The sequence below is a fragment of the Podarcis pityusensis genome (assembly GCF_964106645.2).
Source record: "Podarcis pityusensis genome assembly, chromosome: 3".
NCBI classification, from domain to species: domain Eukaryota; kingdom Metazoa; phylum Chordata; class Lepidosauria; order Squamata; family Lacertidae; genus Podarcis; species Podarcis pityusensis.
This window is the reverse complement of record NC_138026.1, coordinates 90,803,812-90,824,404: the sequence shown is the minus strand read 5'-3', so window position 1 is coordinate 90,824,404 and position 20,593 is coordinate 90,803,812. Positions and strand designations below refer to the sequence as shown.

At 42.9% G+C, this 20,593-nt stretch overlaps 1 protein-coding gene across 1 annotated transcript in view; it reads left to right on the top strand.

The window, feature by feature from the left end:
* GALNT14 (polypeptide N-acetylgalactosaminyltransferase 14) overlaps positions 1-20,593 on the top strand; it is a 244,637-nt gene that overhangs the window by 137,781 nt on the left and 86,263 nt on the right. The window contains exon 3 of the mRNA XM_081000206.1: positions 19,672-19,770. Coding sequence (XP_080856332.1) covers positions 19,672-19,770 — 99 coding nt within the window. The remainder of the gene's footprint in view (positions 1-19,671; positions 19,771-20,593) is intronic.

Genomic DNA, 20,593 nt, shown 5'->3' with positions numbered 1-20,593 from the left:
GTTGTTGACGTTAGAGATTTATATGGCAGGACAGGATCTTAGAGAAGCCCCAGGAGGAATTCTACGAAGTGTAAAATGTGACACCCCAATATTCTCTAGACATTTATTTATATGCCCATCCAATGCATTCAGAGATTAATGTACACTTCTAAACTTTCACTTGAAAGGCTAACATTTGATTATATATTTGTATTAGAGCTGAGCTGAAATGTCACAGAATACATATTTCTGAAAAGTTCTTTTTTCCTCAACCCCCTAGAATAAGAAGAAAAGCATCTTGCAGAATTTTCTCCTCCATTTTTTTTTTTTAGCTGCCATTTTTGTAGAGCCTTTGGGGAAAAGAAAGAAGCTGTGCTACTGGTGCCGCTAATGGTGAGCCCCAAAGTTTCACCCCTAAAATACAGCTGAAGAATTTCTCTCTCCCCCAGAGAAATTTAGTGAAATCTTTCCCCTACTTAGTTCCTCTGCCCACAAATAGGGTGAGTAATTTCAAGAGGCCTTTTGTGTACAGCTTGAATATATATGGGGAAAAGATGAAGCAGATCTTCACCTTCTTTCCAGTCCCCTTTTAACCCAATGAAAACTCTTGACTTTTGTGGCCATTTTCATGCCATCTGATCCCTACCACACTTCTCCTAGGCATAGTCTTTGCTTATCCCTTATTCAGCCTCCTCCAGCCCCCAGCATAGTTAAGGTAAGAGATGAATGGACCATCCCTGCAAATGGCCCATCAACATTATATGCATGGTCTAATAATCACTGGTTTTCCCAGTAGTGATGTATGGAAGTGGGAGCTTGACCATAAAGAAAGCTGATCGCCGAAGAATTGATGCTTTTGAATTATGGTTCTGGACGAGACTCTTGAAAGTCCCATGGACTGCAAGAAGATCAAACCTATCCATTCTGAAGGAAATCAGCCCTGAGTGCTCACTGGAAGGACAGATCCTGAAGCTGAGGCTCCAATACTTTGGCCACCTCATGAGAAGAGAAGACTCCCTGGAAAAGACCCCGATGTTGGGAAAGATGGAGGGCACAAGGAGAAGGGGACGACAGAGGACGAGATGGCTGGACAGTGTTCTCGAAGCTACCAACATGAATTTGATGAAACTGCGGGAGGCAGCGGAAGACAGGAGTGCCTGGCATGCTCTGGTCCACGGGGTCAGGAAGAGTCGGACATGACTAAACAACTAAACAGCAACAATTATCACTGGCCAACTTACAGCCCAGGCTCAGATCCAGCCTCTGGAGCAATTCAGTCTGGATCCCTGGTGCTCATGCCAAGTTTTAATATGTGGTTTTAAAAATAACCACCATTACACTTGTAAGGAAAATAAAAATGATAATGTTACATTTCGCTTTTATATCTTGCATGCAATTCAAACTTCTGCTATGCTTGAGTGCAGCGTGCTCCATAACTGTGAATCTCTTACGTATTGCAGTTATGGTGCCGTCTCCTTTTTCTTTTTGAATGAGCCAGACCACTTGCAAGTATGCAAAGGTCCTTTTCTCTGGAGGGGAAATGCACTTCCAGCGCTTGGCTACTCTCAGGTGAACACATTGCTTCCTAGCCTAAGTATGCAGAAGCTGCCCACCCCTGGTCTAAGAGACAAATCCAAGATTCAGCCTCCCTTAAGCACCACACAGAAAGGAAGGGGAAGGTTGCTGGTAACTCTCTGTATGGAGCTTGTAAACCATTTATTTCAATGAAGACGTATTTTTCCTTCACTTAGTGTGCGGCTGATTCAGATGGGTTCTGCAGTGGGACACAACACTTCTCTTTGTGGACTGGAAAATACTGTGCTTCCTGCTGTTCTTGACTGCCGATTCCTTTTAACCTTAAGGATACAAATTACGGCACTGTGCAGTTCTCTACCTAGCCAGCTCAGGTTCAACTCCAGATGACATGGTTTTTTTTATAAAGAAAACGTCATGCCAGTTCAGTAGAGATGTCTCTCTTGGTCACAAATGGATGGGAGAAAGGGGAGGGATGACTCACATTATGAGGGTTGCTCTCAGTATACAACAGAGCTCTCTTCTTTTCATTTTTGCTTTTTCTTCTGGTTTCCTGAGTTCAGCAAAGTTACAGCAATTTCTGTTGGCCACTGCTGCATGATTAGAGTACAGCAGTGCCATAGCTATGTCAGGGCTAGCTGGTTTTTTTTGCCCTGGGTGAAGCCATTGAGGCTCCCAGCCCGTGTGTGTGTGTGTACACAAATGCGTGTGGCCAAACTAGGTCTTTGACCAGGTGAAATAAAGCCAAGTTTTGCCTCCCGACTATGGACATAATTTAGAGTAAAGATGAGGAATGGTTCTAGGTCAGCAGGCCAGGTTGTTATCTCCCTCCCTCCTCATGGGCCAACTTTAACAGGTGGGCAGAGCTGCCCAACTGCCAGTCACCTGACATCATAATGATGTCATCATAGTGTTATCAGGTGACCTTTCTGCCCACTATTTTGTGCAGCGCTTTGCCCTGGGCATCTGAAGATCTGAGAATCAGCTGACCCGGTGATGTGCATGTTTGTGTCCTCCACCTCCTGCTCATTTTCTGAGGAGGCCCCAGGTTCCAGGTCTGGCTATGGTTGAACCCTGACAGGAAGCATCCGGAAGCTTGGCAAAGTAAAAAAATGTTTAGGGGTAGGAATGCTCCCCCTAAAAACAAACAGAAAACCCCCAGTCCAACAAAGACTGGGCAAATGAAATGCGTATGACATGCCGAGTCAGGGGATGGGAGGGAGAATGGAACTGAATATCCTGAGGTGGAATATTTCAAGGTGCAAGATTTTATTGTAGGGCCCACGTGTTAGTTTTAGTTTTAGTTTTAGCAGGGCACCTGTTCCTGATACCCATTTTCTGAGATACTCATTCTCAGCCTATGACAATTTTTTTTATTTCAGAATAAACCAAAGGTATTTTAGCCCCATCTCCATAAGTCTTCTCATAATGTTTATTCCATTGCAAGAACCACTGAGGCTTCAGATCTATCGACTGGAGTTTTGAAGCCCTGCTTATTGTAATACTGATGACAATCTCTCCAGAGAATTGATAGGTGTTATCTGAGGTTCTGTGGGCTTTAACCCTGAAACCATTGCCCACAGATTGCATTGAATGTGAATCAACGATGTATTTCGTACCTGCCCATTGTCCCATGGATAAAAACCCTTAGCTGCAGGACAAAAGTGAGCACCTTTGACAGGCTCCATAGGTGGATAAAGAGATTCTCACCAGGAATGGGGGAACCAATTTCATTCTGAGGACTACATTCTTTTCTGGGCAAACTTTTGGGGTGTGGGGTCAGAGGCAAATGTGGGCAGAACAGCAAATATGAATTGTACCTTTGTACAGCAGGCTAGTTTCTGCACACACTCTCACCTCCAGCTCTATCCTACATCCAGGCAAACAAATGTCATTATCAGAGTTCAGTGACATATTCCAGCCAGGCAAAAACACTAAAGGAGATTGCAAAACTGGGCTGGTGTGGAATGCGGCTTGCAGCGAGGCCAGGTAGATTTTGAGTGCCACATTTCCACCACATGTGGAACAGGCTTGACGTTTCTCATCTCTCCTCGTATTACATCTGAAGGCAGCCTGTTTCAGGAAGCTTTTAATGTTCGACAGTGGAAGTTCGACAGTGGAATTTGCTGCCAAGGAGTGTGGTGGAGTCTCCTTCTTTGGAGGTCTTTAAGCAGAGGCTTGACAACCATATGTCAGGAGTGCTCTGATGGTGTTTCCTGCTTGGCAGGGGGTTGGACTCGATGGCCCTTGTGGTCTCTTCCAACTCTATGATTCTATGATTCGATTCTATGATTCTATGATTCTAATGTTTGACGCACGAGTGTATTTTAATATTTTGTTGGAAGCAGCCCAGAGTGGCTGGGGAAACCCACCCAGGTGGGCAGGGTATAAATAATAATTTGTTGTTGTTGTTGTTGTTGTTGTTATTATTATATCCCACCTTTTGCTCCACAGAGCTCAAAGTGGCATTCATGGTTTGCCCCTTCTTCATTTAACCCCCACAACAACCCTGCAAGGTAGTTTAGGCTGAGAGGCAATGACTGGTCCAAGGTCACCCAGTGAGCTTGAAGGTCGAGTGGGGGCTGGAACCCTGCGCTCCCTCTATGCCACACGCTAACCAGGGGTCAACAAACCTTTTCAGCAGGGGGACGGTCCACTGTCCCTCAGACCTTGTGGGGGGCTGGACTCTATTTTGAAGGGGGGGGGGAGAGAATGAATTCCTATGCCCTACAAATAACCCAGAGACACATTTTAAATAAAAGCACACATTCTACTCATGTAAAAACACGCTGATTCCTGGACCGTCCACGGGCCATATTTAGAAGGTGATTGGGCTGCATCCGGCCCCCGGGCCTTAGGTTGCCTACCCATGCTCTAACCTCTATTCCACACAGGCTCAATGCACCTGAGATTCTTCTTGTGTAGAGTGGGGGGCTTCTCTGATGTGATTCTGCAGACCTGGAGGCCTGTTTGAAAGGCATATGTGCAGAACACTCTTGTGTGATTCTGGCTGTGTGAAGGAGTGTTGAGTACGCACAGAGAATGCTAAAAATGCAAAAGCTGAGCTGCTGGCAAGCAAGTGTTGTTGAAGCAGAAAGGAATAATGAGCAGGAATGAGGCGAGTGGGGAGGGAGGGGGAGAGAGAATGATAATAATCTCTTAAAGAAAGTTAACAAGGCAGAGAGAGAGAGAGACTTGATTGTATGCGGATTCTGGGGATATGGTGTCACTGGTTCTGTACCAGTCTTCCCCAACCTGGTGCCCTCCAGGTGTATTGAACTACAAGCCAGTGTGGTGTAGTGGTTAAGAGCAGTAGACTCAAAGTCTGGTGAACCGGGTTCGTGTCTCTGCTCCTCCACATGCAGCTGCTGGGTGACCTTGGGCCAGTCACACTTCTCTGAAGTCTCTCAGCCTCACTCACCTCACAGAGTGTTTGTTGTGGGGGAGGAAGGGAAAGGAGAATGTTAGCCGCTTTGAGACTCCTTCGGGTAGTGATAAAGCGGGATATCAAATCCAAACTCCTCCTCCTCCTCCTCCTCCTCCTCCTCTTCTTCTTCTTCTTCTTCTTCTTCTTCTTCTTCAACTCTTGTCAGCCTCAGCCAACATGGGAAAGTGTGGGAGGGGGAGGGATAGGGAGGGAGGGAGGGAGGGAGGGAGGGAGGGAGGGAGGGAGAAAGAAAGAAAGAAAGAAAGAAAGAAAGAAAGAAAGAAAGAAAGGTAATTAGGCAACTGCAATTTGCCCGGCTTTGAAACTGAACCACCCACCAAAGAACTAAAACAATAATGTAATAATGAGGGCACTGGCATACAAGGGCATCTAAATAGCATCCAGGATCAAAGAACTCTGCAACCCTTCTCTTTCCCCTAATCAGTAGTCTTTTGCTTCATGATTCTGCCAAAACCACAAAACAAGAATTACGTAAGTAAACAGAAAGATCTAAAATAGCTGAAATATCTCTGGATGTGTCCCTCGTTTGAAATTATATTGCTTACCAGGCCAGTTAACCTGCAATATGGATTGAATAAGGCACATTTCCTTTTCCTCACTAAATGAGAAGGTGTACTTGAAATAGAGTTATATAAAGAGGCATCTATTTCAGGGATGTTTTTCTTTCCTTTTTTCCTAGTGTAAATTATTTTGGATTGGAAATAAACGCCAGGGGAGATGGTTGCAGGCCTACGCTGCAATCTGCCCAACTTCCTACTTCTCTCCCTGGCTTCCAACAGAGAGCCCTCCTGGAATTATTTTTGTTTAGTGTTCTCATTATTTTCTTTATTTTTGCTGAATTTTGTCAACTGACTAGAGAGACGCACAAGGGAATTTTCATCTCATGAAGTAAAATGTTAGAAGTAGCACCCAGCTGGCAATATTAGTTGCAGTGGAAATCCACGCTTAAAAGAAACTCGGTATTAAACTAGGTAATAGGAAAATGTTCTTGCTAAGGAGAGTTAAGAACACTGGATTGGGAATTCCTGAATTTGATTTTGTCCGCAAGTGTTTCATCATATAAGTTATTGTATAGCTGGAGTCATTGGGGTTTGCAGCTTCTCCAGTTGTGAAAAACAACAACATTTTTCTTGCCTTTAAGATTGAAGAAGTTGCTGTGATAAACATCATGGAGAGCTTCCCCCATGTAAGGTTGTATGCTCAAATGCCCAGTGCCATTTGGAAAGGCTGGCATATCTGAGGAAAGTTTAATTTCAGATGTATCTTTGCTGGGAAATAAATACTTCAGAAAAATCAAATGGAAAGGCCACGTGTCGACGACTTAAAGACATCAAAAATGGCTCTGAGAGTGAGCTGTATGAGCTCTCTTGAATAATTATTCCTTGAATCAGCACCTTCAACCTTCTCTCCCTCTTTCCCTCTCTCTGTGCTGTTGGAAGTTCCTGCATACAAGTAGTAAAGATGTCGTCCCACAGTGAGATCCAAGAATGTGAAAATGTAGTACAATGCATCTTCATTTGGCAGTGGTGGGGAAACCTCTGACCCTCCAGATGTTGTTGGACTTCAACTCCCATCAGCCCCAGCCAGCATGGTCAGGGGGTGATGGGAGTTGGAGTCCAGCCACATCTGGAGAGCCACAGGTTCCCCATCCCTGTTCTACTATAAGATTTCAAAGCATGAAGCTCAAAAACAAATCTCCAGCTGCGGTCTGGAGCACTGTGTACTGGAATTGCCTCTTTTTGTGAAAGAACAATTGGGAATGGGGATTGGGAGGAGGGGAGGAAAGTTGAACTTTTATTGGTTTTGTAAAAAAAAAAAAAGTGTTGGCAATTTGGTGACCTATGAAATACCATAAGCAGCAGAAAACATTTATCCAGTGACAGCCCGAGGTAGCAGAGGCAGCTCTTAGTGGGTTTATTTTCATTATTACAGCAATTTTAGGGCTGCATGCTGCAATTTTCACTCGCAGTGAGGTATTAAATTGAAATTACCCCAGATGTAATTGTCACACAGAATAATTCTGGACATGCTGAATTTAATGTTTTCCAAGCTGTGGTTTTATTATCCAAGTGAGTGCCAAAAAACCGCTTGTCAACAGCTTCGACGGCAATGTGCCTTTTCAAGTGGTGGGGTGGTTAATGGGCAGGGGTTGTTTAGGAGAAGCCATAAAGAGCATTTTGGCCCCATCTTCTTAAGTGATAAACTTATTGATCCAATGAGCTTGCCCAGTGGCGTCAAATGCCCTTTATACGTGAGTTTCATGTTTTGAAGGATTTCCTTTCAATGTGTCACTTGGACCACTAATGGCGCATCACATTTCAGTGCTATTAGCTAGACCTTGCATTTCTACAACGTCTTTAAAATGTTGCTCTGGCAGACCTGTACTCCACTTTCTTAGGTTGGTTGAGATATTCACGTGTTATATTCAATGAGCGGACAAGCTGTCTACCTGCTCACACGGATAGTTAGTCTGTACACTCATTCAGCATTCAATGGACGTACAGGCTGTGTACAGAATTGCTGAGCATAGGCTCTTTCACACAAATTCTTGTACACGTGTAGACTTTGCTGTGATCTGTGTAACCGGTGAACAGGCCTAGGGTGAACGACGGTTTGGGATTGATGTGAACACTGGATTCCCCTCTCTCCTGCTGCTCTCAGGACAGGCGGCTTGAAGGAGTCACCATGTAGCCATTCACTGTGAAATGTGAAAGGCAGGGCAGCATAATGGTCAGTGTGTCAAATGTTGGAAGCAGGACTAGAACTCACACAGCCAAAGGAATGTATAATTATAATTACCTGTACCTGTATGTTTTTAAACAGATCATAAAAAGGTAAAGGGACCCCTGACCATTAAGTCCAGTCGTGGTCGACTCTGGGGTTGCGATGCTCATCTCGCTTTATTGGCCGAGGGAGCCAGCATACAGTTTCCGGGTCATGTGGCCAGCATGACTAAGCCGCTTCTGGTGAACCAGAGCAGTGCATGGAAATGCCGTTTACCTTCCTGCCGGAGCGGTACCTATTTATCTACTTGCACTTTGACGTGCTTTCGAACTGCTAGGTTGGCAGGAGCAGGGACCGAGCAATGGGAGCTCACCCTAGGCTAGGTTTATACCACAGCGCCACCCGTGTCCCATCACAGATCATACCTGGTTTTAATTATATTATTTTTTAAATGGTTGGGTTTTAAAATGTTTTTAGCAGTTCTTAATTTTATCTGTAAGCTGCCTGGAGTCCCTGTCAGGGAAAAAGTTCGGGTAATAATAATAATAATAATAATAATATGCCTACATTTATGAACGTCCCTTTTAAACCTGCCCAGGTTGGTGGTCCTCACCACGTTTCATGGCAGTGAATGCTGTACTTTATTGATAAGCGTGCTCTCTCTCTCTCTGTGTGTGTGTGTGTGTGTGTGTGTGTGAGAGAGAGAGAGAGAGAGAGAGAGAGAGAGGAGACGGGGGGGGGGGGGGCTTAAGAACATAAGAACAGCCCTTCTGGATCAGGCCAGTGACTCATCTCATCCAGCACCTGTTCTCACAGTGGCCAACTAGATGCCTGTGGAAAGCTCAGAAGCAGGAACCTGAGCAAAATGGCAGCCCCCCTTCCATAGTTTCCAGCACCTGGCACTCAGAGGCATACTGCCTCCGACAGTGGGGGGCGGGGATATTCATTAGCCATGAGTAGCCTTGTCCTCCATGACTCCATGTCAATTCAGCATCATTGGGTGACCTCAGGTTCTAATACAACGAGGGTGGGAGAATTCTCCCCCCTCCCACTAAAGGTTTTTCTACAATAGAAAGGCCCTTTCCTCATCTTGTTTTTATTATGTATTTTGTGTTTCTTTTTGTATTTTCATGCTGCGAACTGCTCTGAGATCTCTGGATGAAGCGCAATACACAAATTTAATAAGCAAACAAAATAAACAAAATCAGAGAGCTGCTCGAGCCCCTGTTCATTTCTGCTGCCCTTTTCTGCACCTTTTCACCTCCCTGTTCTGGCATAATTCGTTATCCCCTGCTGCCTGACTGCTGAGCTCTTCCCGGGGCAGGGAAGGTGAGGAGTGAACCCGTCCCAGTCACTGGGCATGACTTGAGTAACGGAGCATTCTTTGCATTTGAGGTAGCAGCAGGTATATAGAAAATCCAATTCTGCACTAGCTGGCTCTCAACTCTCAACATAATTGATGTATTAGTGGCTAGGATCTTCTGTCTCTATCAGTACGCCAATACCTCTCTCTCTCTCTCTCTCTCTCTCTCTCTCTCTCTCCCTCCCTCCCTCTCTTTTTTTGGAAGGAGACCCTTTTTGATGCTATGTACAAAGAAGATAGCAGGGCTCACATCTGGGAGCATTTAGAGCATAATTGTATATCAATAGCAGTGAGAAAGCAATTTTCTGGAAGTTTGGTGCAGACTACAGAGCCGTCAGATCTGATGGTTTTTTTCTTTTCCTTTTTCAAATCTGATTTTTTCTTTTCTTTTGAGATTAATTTGGCACATGGGAATGGTGTGTGTTATGATTTCAGGGCCCTCTCCCCCCACCCCTTGCTCCTTAGGGCCTTCTTTCAACAATACTCCCCCCCCCCATATTTCTATTATTTCACACACACACCCATTCCGCTTTGAATTATTTATTTCCCTGGCACTGCTTTTCTCAATAATATCTTTATTTAATATTACATTCTCGGCAATGCAGGAAGTTATTCAATGCAACTGTTTATTTAATTGGGGAAAAGTCCAATGGGCAGGGGAGCCAGCAGTGTTGGTAAGAGCATTGCTTTCCTATGCCTTGTCCTTATCCGCATGTGGCATTCAACGCAGCTCTTTTCTGCCTACTCAAGCTCTCATTTATAAAAGAAGTGCGTTATAAGTGCATTGTTGCAGGACCCCCTTTCCCCTTAATTCCGTTTCCCCCAATCCCCACTTTTTAATTTCCCCTTTCCCTTGAATTATTTATTTTCACAGCTACTTTGTATAATACTACTTTATATAATACAACTATAGTACTATATTAATAAGCCAGCAAGGAGCTGGAAGGCATTGGATGCTGAAGTTTGCGTGTGCATCCCCAGGGGCAATAGGATACTCTGGGAGTATCTGTGGATGAGGTTGCAAGAGCTCTGCTATCATCCGCCAGCTCTCCCTGTAGCCAGCCCCTCTCCAGCCTTGCAAAGGTAAGCTTGCTTGGGACTAGGTGGATATAGGTGGCAGACTGGCTTGCAGTGAGCCAGTCGTGAGCCATTTATGCCTTATGACCCTACCAACATAGAACAATGTGCGGGTGAAATTACGAGAGTGGCCTGGTGTAATTGTAGGCCAAGTGAGTCCACGAGGCCTTTGCCATGCACCAAAGCGGTGCTGATTGCTTCAGCGCGCATTCAATTTGTAGCTCAACCAACATTTAATGCACAGTTTTGCCTACAGTGCTTTGATTTCTGACTTAGGCGTTTTTGTACATTAAATGTGGGTTGAGTGCTGCGCATGGATTGGGTGTGTTCTTTATTTTTAACATTCTTGAACTATTTCCCAAGGCAGCTTACATAATATATTAGAAGCAACAATAATGTAATAATAAAACACAGCTTAAAATACACTTACAAACTCTAAAGCCGCAATAAAAAAGCCAAGCTAACTACCGTCAAGGATGAAACAGTATAAAGTTGTGTGCGGTGTAGAGAAAGTAAATGGAGAAAAGTTTCTCTCTCTCTTTCATGACACTAGAACTTGTAGACATACGGCGATGCAGAATATTAGAAGGTTCAGGACAGATAAAAGAAGGTATTACTTCACATGGCACACAGTTTGCATTTCTTAGTGCAGAAAGTATTGAAGGGGACGACAGAGGAAGAGATGGTTGGACAGTGCTCTCGAAGCTACGAACATAAGTTTGACCAAACTGCGGGAGGCAGTGGAAGACAGGAGTGCCTGGTGTGCTCTGGTCCATGGGGGGGGGGGTCACGAAGAGTCGGACATGACTAAACGACTCAACAACAACAACAACAATCTCCCCATTGCTTTTCATATCGGTCCTGGAGGTCCTGCTGAATATTATTAGAAGAGACCAATTGGTTAAAGGTGTACAAGTCGGAGCTAAACAGTACAAATTGAGAGCATTTGCAGATGACTTAGTATTGACATTACAGGAGCCAGAATCTAATACTAAAAGGGTTTTGGAACTGATTCAAGAATTTGGTCAGGCTGCAGGATTTAAACTGAATAAGTTAAAAACAAAGGTCTTAGAGAAAAATTTAACACCGATTGAGAGAGAGAGGTTTCAGAATGAGACAGGTTTAACAGTGGTTAAGAAAGTGAAATACCTGGGGATTAACATGACAGCAAAAAATGGGAATCTATTCAAAGACAATTACGAAAAATGCTGGGCTGAAGTGAAAAAAGATTTAGAAATTTGGTCAAATTTGAAGCTTTCACTGCTAGGCCGTACTGCAGCGATAAAAATGAATGTATTGCCTAGAATGTTGTTTCTGTTTCAAACATTGCAAATTTTGGACAAAATGGACTGTTTCAAGAAGTGGCAGAGAGATATCTCTAGATTTGTCTGGCAGGGCAAGAAGCCTAGAATAAAATTAAAAATACTAACGGATGCAAAGGAAAGAGGTGGATTTGCCCTGCCAGACCTTAAACTTTATTATGAATCAGCAGCTTTTTGCTGGCTGAAAGAATGGCTGCTTCTTGAAAACACAGACATTTTGGATTTAGAAGGTTTTAATAATGTATTTGGATGGCATGCATATTTGTGGTATGATAAGGTCAAAGCACATAAAGCATTTAAAAACCATATTGTCAGGAAAGCATTGTTTAATGTCTGGATAAGATATAAGGACCTACTGGAAAACAAAACCCCAAGGTGGCTGTCACCGATGGAAGCGAAAGCTCAGAAAAAGCTCAATATGGAGGTCAAATGTCCGAAATATTGGGAAATTTTGGAACAAGAGGGAGATAGACTGAAATTGCAGAGTTTTGAGAAACTAAAAAACAAAGTGCGAGACTGGCTTCATTATTATCAGATAATGGAGGCATACAATTTGGACAAGAAAATTGGCTTCCAGGTGGAAAAATCAAAATTTGAAACAGAACTGTTAGAACCCAAAACTAAGATTTTGTCAAAGATGTGTAACTTGCTGTTGAAATGGAATACTCAGGATGAAACGGTGAAATCTGTTATGATTAAATGGGCACAAGATGTTGGACATACCATAATGATGGCTGACTGGGAACAGTTATGGACCACAGGTATGAAGTTTACGGCATGTAATGCCTTAAGAGAGAATATTATGAAAATGATATACAGGTGGTACATGACACCAGTCAAGCTTGCAAAAATCTATCACTTGCCCGATAATAAATGTTGGAAATGTAAAGAAACCGAAGGTACATTCTTTCACCTTTGGTGGACGTGCCCAAGGATTAAGGCTTTCTGGGAGATGATTTATAATGAAATGAAAAGGGTATTTAAATATACCTTTCTGAAGAAACCAGAGGCCTTTCTCCTGGGCATGGTCGGCCAAATGGTGCCAAAGAAGGACAGAACTTTCTTTATGTATGCCACAACAGCAGCAATAATACTTATTGCAAAGTATTGGAAGACACAAGATCTACCCACTCTGGAAGAATGGCAGATGAAGGTGATGGACTACATGGAATTGGCGGAAATGACTGGCAGAATCCGAGACCAGGGAGAAGAGTCGGTGGAAGAAGATTGGAAGAAATTTAAAGACTATTTACAGAAATACTGCAAAATTAATGAATGTTAGAATGATGTCAGAATGAAGTTAAGTGGTTTAAGCAGCAATGTTATAAAGGTGTATGTAAAAATGGATTGTTAACAGGTGAAAATCCAAAGTTATAATATATTAAGTTAAAGGTTTAAGACCAAAACAAAGAGGGAAAGGAATTGCTGAATTAACCAATAGAACTGGAATACAAAAAAGGGAGGTGTGAGGAGGTCAGGGAAGCAAGGAAATGAATGTACGGCATGTAAAGATTGATGTGTTTTTTTTTAAAGTGTCTTTTATCTTTTTTCTGTATTTTGTATTTTTCTTTTATTTTTCTTTCTTTTTTCTTCTTCTCTTTTTATTTATGTAATTTTTTTTCTTTGAAACCTTAATAAATATCATTAAAAACAACAACAACAACAACAACATAGAGATCTTTCCTATTCTAATTAATTTTAAAGGGTTATGGAAGCTTATGGAAGCTTCTCTGTGTGAATGAAACAAAGCAGAAGGTTCATGATGTTTGGGTTATACCTTCAGAGAAGCTGAGTACAATTGACTTGAACTGGTTCTCTTATCTCTTCTGTCAAGGTCATGCTGACTATCAAAATAAGGCCAGAAGGATCCTGGGTTTCACTTTCACTTTCTATCTCTCTTCCTTCTGGTGTGGTGTTCTGTACATAGTATGATTAGTGTTAAGTTGTAGACTTATTTTAAGTTATTGTAAGTTTAAGTTAAGTCTGCTGCAACTGGATTTCTCATGGACAGTGCCAATCCTGAATGCAGTGGATTTGTGACCATTATGCTCATTTGCCTTCAGTAGCAGTAAAGCTCTGCTGGATGAGATATTAATTGCCTCTGGTCTTTTTTTGGGGGGGGGGGGGGAATCCTGCAATGTATTTAAGTTGTTACTCTGCTACCTATACTTTGGAATGTACTCTGGATCAATATTGAGTAGAATTTCAATGACACAATTGCACTCTGGAAATTGCTGCCACAAGAACTAGTATTGGCTGGGTTTAAAAGAGGATCAGGCAAATTCATGGCTGATAAGGCTGTCCGTGGCAACTGGCTTTGCTAGCTATGTTCTGCTTCCACTGTTGGCTTTGAATACTGGTTGCTGGGAATCCCAAGTAGGGAGAGTGCTGTTGTGCTCAGGTCCTCCTTGTGGATATCCCATAAGCATCTGGTAGGCCACTGTGAGAACAGCATGCAGGGCTAGATGCACCTGTCACCTGATCCAGTAGGACTCTTTTTAGGAAGGTAAGGTGAGATACACACACACACACACACACACACACACACACACACACACACACTTAAATACCCTGATAGATTTCTAAGGAGATTGGATATTCTCGATTCATAGGAAAAGCTACAACTGTATGAGAGACAGTGGGACTATAACTTCTGCTAACTTCTAAGATTGTTTAAGCCACAGGCATTACATCACTCTGGCCAAGTCACGGTGACTTCACCTGATCTGCAGTCCTATACACAGTTAGGCTTGTTAAATCCCATTGACCTCCTCCTCTGAAATATTGCAGAGCAAGTCAGTTAATGAGAAGTCTTAACATGCCTGTCCATGGTTCCTTGTTCTATAAATATGTCTGAGCAAAGCCTTTCATTGCAATTCCTGAGGCACTGTGAGGTTTTGCCTAAGCTTTAAGGCTCCTCTGACCATAATTTGCTATGCTTTCTCACTCCACACAGATTGCACGGCTTGCCTCTGCATTATTGTGCTGGATTATAACCACACACAACGGAAAACAATTAGAGGTCTCCTCTGAGATTTCTGCTTTTATATCTCCTGTTTTACAGTTTTTTTAACCTGTGCGTACAGCATAAATCAAACATGAGAGTAAACTCTGGGCGATTCCTTCTGCCCTGCTAGAGTCAATATTGACAGAAAAGGCTGGCTCAATTAAAAAGGATATTTGAGTCTGATGCACCAAAAGCTTTCCAATTTCCAAGAAAATGCCTGGAATTCCATATACAGACACACAAAGCAGAAAAACCCTTAGGATGGGAAGGTAGGCAGGCGTTTTTAACAGGCACATGTGTAAACGATGGGGCTTTCCACTGTGAACTTTATTTTTATCTTTTTAGAATTGAGCAGTTAGATTTGCGGGCAGGTTTGGCATCAGAACATGGCATCTTTGAATAGCTGCCAGAGTCTGCTGGCTCATCCAATCAGTGCAAGGTATCTAGGTCTGAGGAGCCACCCCTTAAATTTCCCACAATGCCCCTGAGTGGTACTGCATCAGGGGCATTGTAGAAAATTTAAATGGGGGTTTGTCATTTGGTGCTGACTGGAATACCATTGCTGCTGTTGGTGCCTGTCACCAACTGTGCCTCCCAGAGGGGGCCAGTGATGATGTAGGAGGTCACTTGAAACTTGGAGCTGGCCCTCTTTGTGGAGGCATTAAAGTTAGACAGTGAGAGTTGTTAAATTAGCCACTTGCTCATTCTCAGAGAGGTTTCCCAGCAACATTTCTCCCTGTCCATTCCACAGCTGCCACTGTCTCCCTCCCATAACCATAGCATCCCTTTTCCTGGTTGTTTAATGAATTCCAGAGATTAACTAGTTTATTTTGCTGTTTCAAAATGGCTACAGAACAGCCCAAACTCACAAATGCAGACCTCAGTGAGTTTGGGCTTCAGTCCTTCTGTCCTAGTTTCACTTTGCTGTAATATATAAGGTGATTGTCAACAGAAAGTATTGCCTCTTGTCACTCTCTTCAGGATCGGCGGTTGCTTGAAATAGTTGAAAACTGTCAAATCTCCACCATCTTCCTCACTAACAGCTAACCTCCCACTGACTAGAACCTCTAAGTCAGAATCTGCTGTCAGTGAGACCGGTGACAAAATGGACTGTTTAAGTCACATACTAAATGATCCCTGTTGTTCTTCCAACAGCAACCCTGCGCAGTAGGTTAAGCAAGGCCTTCGTGACTGAGGGAGGATTTGAACCCTGGTCTCCGAGGTCCCAGTTCAACACTCTAACCAGTATGCTACACTGACTGTTTAGGTGGAAGAGAATCCAGCAAACAAAACAACTAAGATAGTGAAAGTCTGTCTGTCTGTATTAAATAGTGATTGCTCTTATACTACCCAGAGGGGCACAGTCTGTCTTGAGGTGTGCCAGTTGCCAATGCCCTAATATACTTTTGGAATTATAGATGTGACAAGCGCTTGAGTAGAGAGAGGCATAAATTTGGTATAAACAAAGCTAGTGACTTTATTTGGATCTAAACTAATTGATTGTCAGAAGGGAGCAATATATCTTCATGTAACACATCATGAACTTATCATGAATTTATTGTCACAAGAAGCTGTGTTGGCCTTTTAAAAAGCTATGATCAAACTCATGAAAGAAGACAGGTCTATCAACAGCTATATGACTATTAAGCTCCACAGTCAGAGGCTGTATATCACTGATTACTAGATGCTTGGAATAAACTAGGAAGCAGAGCATCTCCTCCATGCTTTGCTCGTGAGCATTTCAGGGGCAACCAGCTAGGTCATCTGGGCGGCAAATTTCTAGACTAGATGGATGTTCACTCTGACTTAGGAAGGAAATTCTTAAACTCAGCCTGTAAAAACTGATTGCAGTCAAATAGCATGTCCTATATTCCTCTCAAATACATTGCTGAGAAAGGCAGAGGGGCAGGTCACCTATTCCTCTCCTGTTTCAACCCACTCTTGACTCTTCCTCGGGAGCACCTATACTGTTGGTTATTATGAGCTATAAAAAGTGGCCATGGCAAATACTGGATTTATAACCAAGGAGCAACTGGTGCAGTGAGTTGGTGCCATGCCACTGCACTCCTGTCAGTAGTGTCACTGTCATTTACTGGGACATTTGGGAGTGGGGCATGGTAACCTAAGGCTACCAGATTCTTTTCAATGAATCCGGGGACACTTTTCAACTTCAATGGATTTTGTATGGGGACTGATTTGTAAATCCGGGGACTGTCCCCGGGAAACGGGGACTTCTGGTAACCTTATGGCAACCACAGGTTTGGGGCCCTGTTGAATGCACTAGCAGAGCCAATCCATGCTTTCCCTACCCTGCATTCCTCCCCCTGCCCTAACCCTTTGCTCTACCCCGATCCCCCAAACTTTCAAACATTGGTTTCTAATTCAGGGTCTGTGGAAAAGTGACTTTAGCTAAACAGCTAGAGTATGTTGCATCAAGCTTTGAACTAGCATAGCGACATTGGTCTTCCTAGCTCACGAAAGGCTGGATGTAAGGCCAAATGGAAGATTTCATGCTTTGTGGATTCCCAAGTTGGATTGTAAGCTTTGGAATCCAGAATTAAATACTAAAGCTGGTGTTTATTTCGGATTAAATTGTTGCCTCAGATTTCTGTAGTGATCTTCAAATCCTCAAGCATGAGGTGGTTTACTCAATGACATAACTTCATTGTCAGGGGAATTGTTAGAGGCGGTGCCTCTTACATCATCATCATCATCACCACCATCATTTATTTTATTTGTACCCTACTCATTTGACTGGATTGCCCCAGCCACTTTGGGAAGCTTCCAACAGATATAAAAAACATAATAGAACACCAAACATTTTTAAAAAGTTCCCTATACAGGGCTGCCTTCAGATGTTTTCTAAAAGTTATATGGTTATCAATCTCTTTGACCTAAATGCAACACTAACTGCCTTTCTCTAGATTTTCCCACCATCTTTTGGCAGCTCCATCTGGGAGCCAGGCTACCTCTAAATGCATGTTATTCCAGATACATGGAAGAGGAAGAAGTTCAGTTTGCACACGGTTTTCCACCTTACTTTAGTTAGGTTTAGTGAAGTCTTCCCCCTCTGCCTTCCCAGTCCCAGAGATGAATGTGAGGGGAACAGAGCAGTGTTAACACAAATAGGGAGCACCATCCCATTGTGGCCTGTAGTTTGGGAAGCACAGTTTTAAAGGTAAAGAGCCAACAAAACATGTCAAAAGAGCTCCCCCCCCTTTTTTTTTGTAAAAGAGGAACCAATTAGTGTTGAAGGCTTTGAGGAAAACCCTTTTTGTGTGATGAAAGGCAAAACATCTGAAAGATCTGTCTACAAAGGTTCCCCTGCCTATTGAATGGGTTGCCACAAGACTGTGCATATCACAGAGAGAGAAAGGCAAGGAAGTGTTGCTTGTATATTCAGAATGTCATTAAGAGCTTGATTTCCATCTGTGCGGTTAACATGTAATTCACCTTTTACAATAAGGCATTCACGTCAAAGAACAAACAGCAGACACCACTGGATAGGGATACAATGGCGTGGCCAATTATTTATCTTAGGTCAGGGCGAGAATGACTCTGTGAAGCTCCAGATGAAAAGACTTAAGTTGTGGTGTGGATAAGGTGTGCATATCCCACAGGATGTTGGACCCAGAACTCTGCAACCTATCTGTGAATCATTACATAAATGTTACGTCATCATAATTGTCCATCTGTTTAATTGTCTTTCACTTTCCCACGAGATTGAACAACAATTTGTTTATTTACTTTACATCTCACCTTTTCCTCCAAGGAGCTCAATGTGGACACATATATGGTTCCCCCCTCCCTGTTTTATCCTCACAACAACCCTGTGAGGAAGGTTAGGATAAGAGACAGTGACTGGCCTAAGGTCGCCCAGTGGGAATTTGAACCCAGGTGATCTCCTGGGTCCTAGTATCTGGTAGCCTCCATCATCTTCCAGCCAAGGCTCAGCCCTTCTGCACTGATGAAATGTCACTGCAAAGTAGAAGAGAATATGTGGGTGCCAACCTCAAGGCAATATAATAAAATAAGAAAGCAGGAAATGCACAGTGTGAACAGCACTGTGCTGCTTCATTTCTAAAGTAAGAGGCGTTGGGAACCCAGCCTGGACATCATGTCTTCTGCCTCAGTGACACACAACTTGCAAAGTTGATAGTTTGGAGCAATAGCAGCTCATACATTAAAATTGAGACCCTGCTCATGGGCAAAGCCCAGGGGGCAGTAACCTGAGTTGGGGCCTTCTTGGCAGTGGCACCTTCTTTATGGAACAGGCTGTTTCATAACTATTTCAGTTTTTCCAATTACTTAAGATGCGCCTTTTTGCCCAGGATTTCTGATTCTGTTGAAGTTGCCTTTAAGGAGAATTCTTTCTTTCTTTTTAGTCCCCTGCTTTGCCTAGCAGTTTATAGTATATATCTTACCGCTCTTGTAATTAATGAGTTTTCTTGGAATTTTAAGAGTTTTTTTTTATTAATGGTGATGTTTACGTCTTTTATATGATGACTTGTGAACAGCTCTGTGATAGGTAATAAATAATAAGTATTGTGAACAGTGCTCCAGCAATTTTTTGTTTCATAATTAATCAAAAATGATCTTACTCATAAGCAGTATTGCTCATTCCTAGAAAGGTCACTCAAAGTACTTTTAGGAGATCACCTCTTATGTCTCAGGATTTTGTTGGTCTTGTGCGGTTCATTGTGATCCTACCTTCAACGTGTATTATGGGACTAGGTGAGTTGATGTGGAAATTAGGGGTGGAGTGCCTTCAACACATAGGCGACACTGAGCTTTTTTTCTCCTTTCCATCCATCCCAAACCCTTCACTGAGGCTGAGCAAAGAAGCTATGGTGGGATTGGCAAGGATGCACAACTTGGTTGGCTTATAGGACAAACAGAGTGTCCTGTAAGTGACACAGTTTCATCCTGGGTTTCAGGTGCTGATGGACTTCTCACCAGTGGCTCTTTATCTTGTCTAGAAGAATGGCATAATCTTTCACATTGCAATCCTGTGTCTCATCAAACCCAGTTTCATTTCATTGGGCCTATATTCACATAGCATCGCTTTAATGAAGAATGAATAGCACAAATTTCAGAGCTGCACAGATGGGTTTTAGTTGTCACTTAGCACCTCCCTACTGGGAAGGAAATCTATTGAATGCCACGCTCTTAACGATTCCATAACCTGAGCGATACTTTTCTCTCTTCCTTCATTCAGATGCACTACTTTGCACTATCGCACAGATCTGCCACCAACCAGCATCATCATCACTTTCCATAATGAGGCCAGATCTACGCTATTAAGGACGATAAGAAGGTAAGACCGAGTCATATGACAGTGAAGTTGACAGTCAAATGGCTTCCAAGATGCCAAGTGCATTATTAACTAGTGCTGTGCCAAAATTTTCTCCCATATCTTCTTCCTTTTTTACCATTCCCCACTAATTGATGAGAAAAGAAGCTGCAATTAAATATTAGCAAAGGGGAGAGAATTTTTGTTCGCCTACTTTCATACTGGGATGCTTGCAAGTCCCCTTTCTTTTGTTCTGGGGACTATTTCACCAATGCTGTGTTCTCATTTTACCAGTGGTCCCCAGATTCCGACACTCCAATTAAAACATTATATAGCACCTTCTGTGGGACGTTATCAGATCAGGAAACATGGGGAGGAAGGAGCAGTCACCTGCTCTCTAAATGAACCATAATCCCCAGATTCCCAGATTTCATTTTTAAGAGCAGGTTTCTAGCATGTGTAGAACCTGAGATAAAGGGCAAAATGTGCCAGCAATATTTTTCTAGCTTGCCCTGCTTTCAGTATTTCACTTTGCAGCCCTCCCCACCTCCCTCCCCCCAAAAAAATCCTGTGAAAGCCCATACATACGACACTAGGCCGCCTTGCAATCATAAGGTAAGCTCAAAGTTCTGTAAATTCACACACACATATCTAGTGATCTTAAGAATGGAGAGAAAGATTGTCTTTTTTTCAGAGGAAGAAAACTTTCAAGGAACTAGAGAGAAGATGTTGGCATAGTGTTATTTATAACAGTCATTGATTTTTGTGAAAGGCTTGAAATTATATCAGGAAAAATCACTGCAACTGATTCCCACCAACCAATGGCATAAGATGAAATTGGCAGAAA